Source organism: Quercus suber, unplaced genomic scaffold, assembly GCF_002906115.3.
Source record: "Quercus suber isolate HL8 unplaced genomic scaffold, Cork oak 2.0 scaffold_21, whole genome shotgun sequence".
Lineage (NCBI taxonomy): Eukaryota > Viridiplantae > Streptophyta > Magnoliopsida > Fagales > Fagaceae > Quercus > Quercus suber.
The window spans coordinates 2,159,928-2,162,720 of NW_027069486.1; the positions used below are offsets into that span (position 1 = coordinate 2,159,928).

A 2,793-nucleotide genomic window follows, 5' to 3' on the forward strand; every position below is an offset into this window, starting at 1 on the left:
ATGTTTTGGTATCAAAGGTCCCGGGTGTCATGGTTAAAGTATGGAGATAGGAATACTAAATTCTTTCACTCCAAGGCTTCCCAACGAAGGCGAAGGAATTTTATTGAGGGAATCAAGAATGCTAATGGGGTTTGGGTGGAGGAGGTGGATGACGTTGCAGATGTGGCTTTTGATTATTTCATGAATATTTTTAAAGTAGGCACTTGTGACAGAATGGAGGAATGCCTTAATGCAGTTAACCGGAAGATGACTAAGGATATGTTGGAGGTGTTGTCCAGGCTATATAACAATGAAGAAGTTAAAGCAGCGTTGTTCCAAATGGGACCAACAAAGGCTCCTAGACCCGATCGTATGAATGCCCCTTTCTATAAAATTTTTTTGGCATATTGTTGGTAATGAGGTGACTGGGGTTGTGTTAGATTTTTTACATACTGGTCATATGGTGCCTGATATTAATTATACTTATATAGTTTTGATTCCTAAAGTAAAGAAACAGGAGAAAATGGTAGATTTCAAACCTATTAGCCTATATAATGTGATATATAAAATTATTTCAAAAGTATTGGGGAATAGGTTGAAGCTGATCTTGCCACAGTTAATTTCCCCTACTCAGAGTGCTTTTGTACCTGGACGCCTTATCACTGATAATGTGTTGGTAGCCTATGAAACTTTGCATGCCATGCATATTAGAAAGAAGGGTAAAAAAAGGGCTTTAGCTCTTAAACTAAATGTTAGTAAGGCCTATGATAGGGTGGAGTAGGGCTTCCTTAAAGGCATGATGATTAAACTGGGGTTTCTGAAGGTTTGGGTGGATAGGGTTATGAGTTGTGTCTCTACACCTTCCTTTTCAGTCCGAATCAATGGTAAAGCTTATGGGAATATAACCCCATCTAGGGGTATTCGCTAAGGAGATCCTCTGTTCCCTTATCTGTTTCTGATATGTGCTGAAGGTTTTACTTCGCTCCTTGCTAAAGCAGAGATTGAAGGGAGTTTGCATGGAGTGGCATTATGTAGAAGTGCTCCACCTATTACTAATTTTCTTTTTGTTGATGATTCTTTGATTTTTTGTCAAGCTAATAAAGATGAAGTGCAGGTGGTTTCTGATACCCTACAGCTATATCCTGAAGCTTTGGCCCAATGCATAAACCTTGAGAAGTCTTCTGCCTATTTCAGTAGCAATGTGTCTATGGAACAGAAAGCATGGATAATTGAAAAATTAAAGGTTAAGGAAGTGGAGAAATTTAATGCTTATTTGGGGCTGCCTACTCTGATAGGAAGAAGAAAATATAAGACTTCTACTTTTCTAAAGGAACGGATTTGGAGAAAGTTGCAAGGTTGGAAGGGGAAGTTGCTTTCTAGGGCTGGCAAGGAGGTCCTTATAAAAGCAGTGGCTCAATCCATCCCCACGTATACAATGGGGTTTTGTCAGTTGCCTGGCAAATTATGTGATGAGTTGGACACTATATGTGCTAGATTTTGGTGGGGACAAATTGGGGAGAAAAGGAAAATACACTGGAAAAATTGGAGTTTTTTAACACTGCCAAAGAAAGAGGGCGGAATGGGTTTCAGAAATTTAAGATCATTTAATTTAGCCATGTTAGCAAAACAGGGTTGGAGGTTGTTGCGGGATAAAAGCTCTCTCTTAAACAGCTATTTTAAAGCAAAATATTTTCTGCGGTGTGATTTTCTTGAAGCGACTGGTTGCCAAAATAGTTCCTATGTTTGGAAGAGTTTGTTAGCGGCTCAACCAATTTTGTGGAAAGGATGCCTTTGGAGAGTAGGTAATGGGGCTTCAATTCGTGTTCTAAAGGATTGCTAGCTACTAAACCAACCAACAAAAAAAATTCTTTTCCAACCTGACGAGGAGACTTGGGAGTGGAGGGTCTCTGAGTTAGTTGACTGGCAGAATCATCAGTGGGATAAAGAAAGAATTACGGCCATGTTCCATCAGTTTAATGCAGAAGCTATACTTCAAGTCCCTTTGAGTAGGCAGGTTGTACAAGATGTGCTAGTATGGTCTTTTTCAAAGAAGGGCAGCTATGTAGTCTGGTCTAGGTATTTTGTGGCAAAACAGTTAAGGAAGGAAGAGTTAAATGCTGGGGAGTCTTCGGAGCAAAGAGCATATGGGTCACTATGGTCACAAATTTGGAAAGCAGATGTTCCAAATAAGATCAAAATTTTTTCTTGGAGAGCTTGTCTTAATATTTTGCCCACACAAGACAATCTCATTCGAAGAAGGGTGGTGGAGACCGCGAGATGTTGTTTCTGTCAGAAAGAGGCTGAATCAGTTCTGCATGTGCTTTGGAGTTGTGGGGCGGCACAGGATGTTTGGGCTGGGAGTTTAGGTAGATTTCAAAAATCATGTACTGAGCAGGATGATTTCTTGCAGCTAGTCACAACTCTCATGGCGAAGCTTTCATCGGAGGAATGGAACCTGTTTTGGGTTATTTGTTGGCAGATATGGCATTAGAGGAACACGATCATGCATGAAGGTGCATTCCAGCATCCTTCAAGGTCGGCCCAGCGCACAGTGGATTATTTGAGGGAGTATACAGATGCACAAGATCATTTGAGTGTGCCTGCTTAGATTCATGTTCTAGTGTAGCAGACATGGCAGCCTCCACAGGGATCATTATTTAAGCTGAACTTCGACGGTGCTTGTTTTGATGATGGAGTTGCATCGGGTTATGGGGCTGTGATTTAGAATGAAAAGGGTGAAGTCATGGCTGCTATAACTGCGAGGGTCGTTGCTGTGCGAGATAGTGAGGAGGTGGAAGTGATGGCATGCAGTAA

The 2,793-nt window shown here is 41.1% G+C and overlaps 1 protein-coding gene across 1 annotated transcript; it reads left to right on the forward strand.

Moving 5' to 3' along the window:
- LOC136063373 (uncharacterized) lies at window positions 1-1,819 on the forward strand. Its single transcript, XM_065763683.1, has 2 exons — window positions 1-349; window positions 951-1,819. The coding sequence occupies exons 1-2, from the start codon at window positions 1-3 to the stop codon at window positions 1,817-1,819; spliced, it is 1,218 nt and encodes a 405-aa protein (XP_065619755.1).
- The last annotated feature ends 974 nt before the right edge of the window (window positions 1,820-2,793 follow it).

Excerpts from the sequence above, each read along its gene's own strand:
- LOC136063373 (XM_065763683.1), top strand. The coding sequence starts at position 1 with ATGTTTTGGTATCAAAGGTCCCGGGTGTCATGGTTAAAGTATGGAGAT. Across the intron at positions 350-950 it reads AAAGGCTCCTAGACCCGATC|GTTTTACTTCGCTCCTTGCT; the intron begins GTATGAATGCCC and ends TATGTGCTGAAG.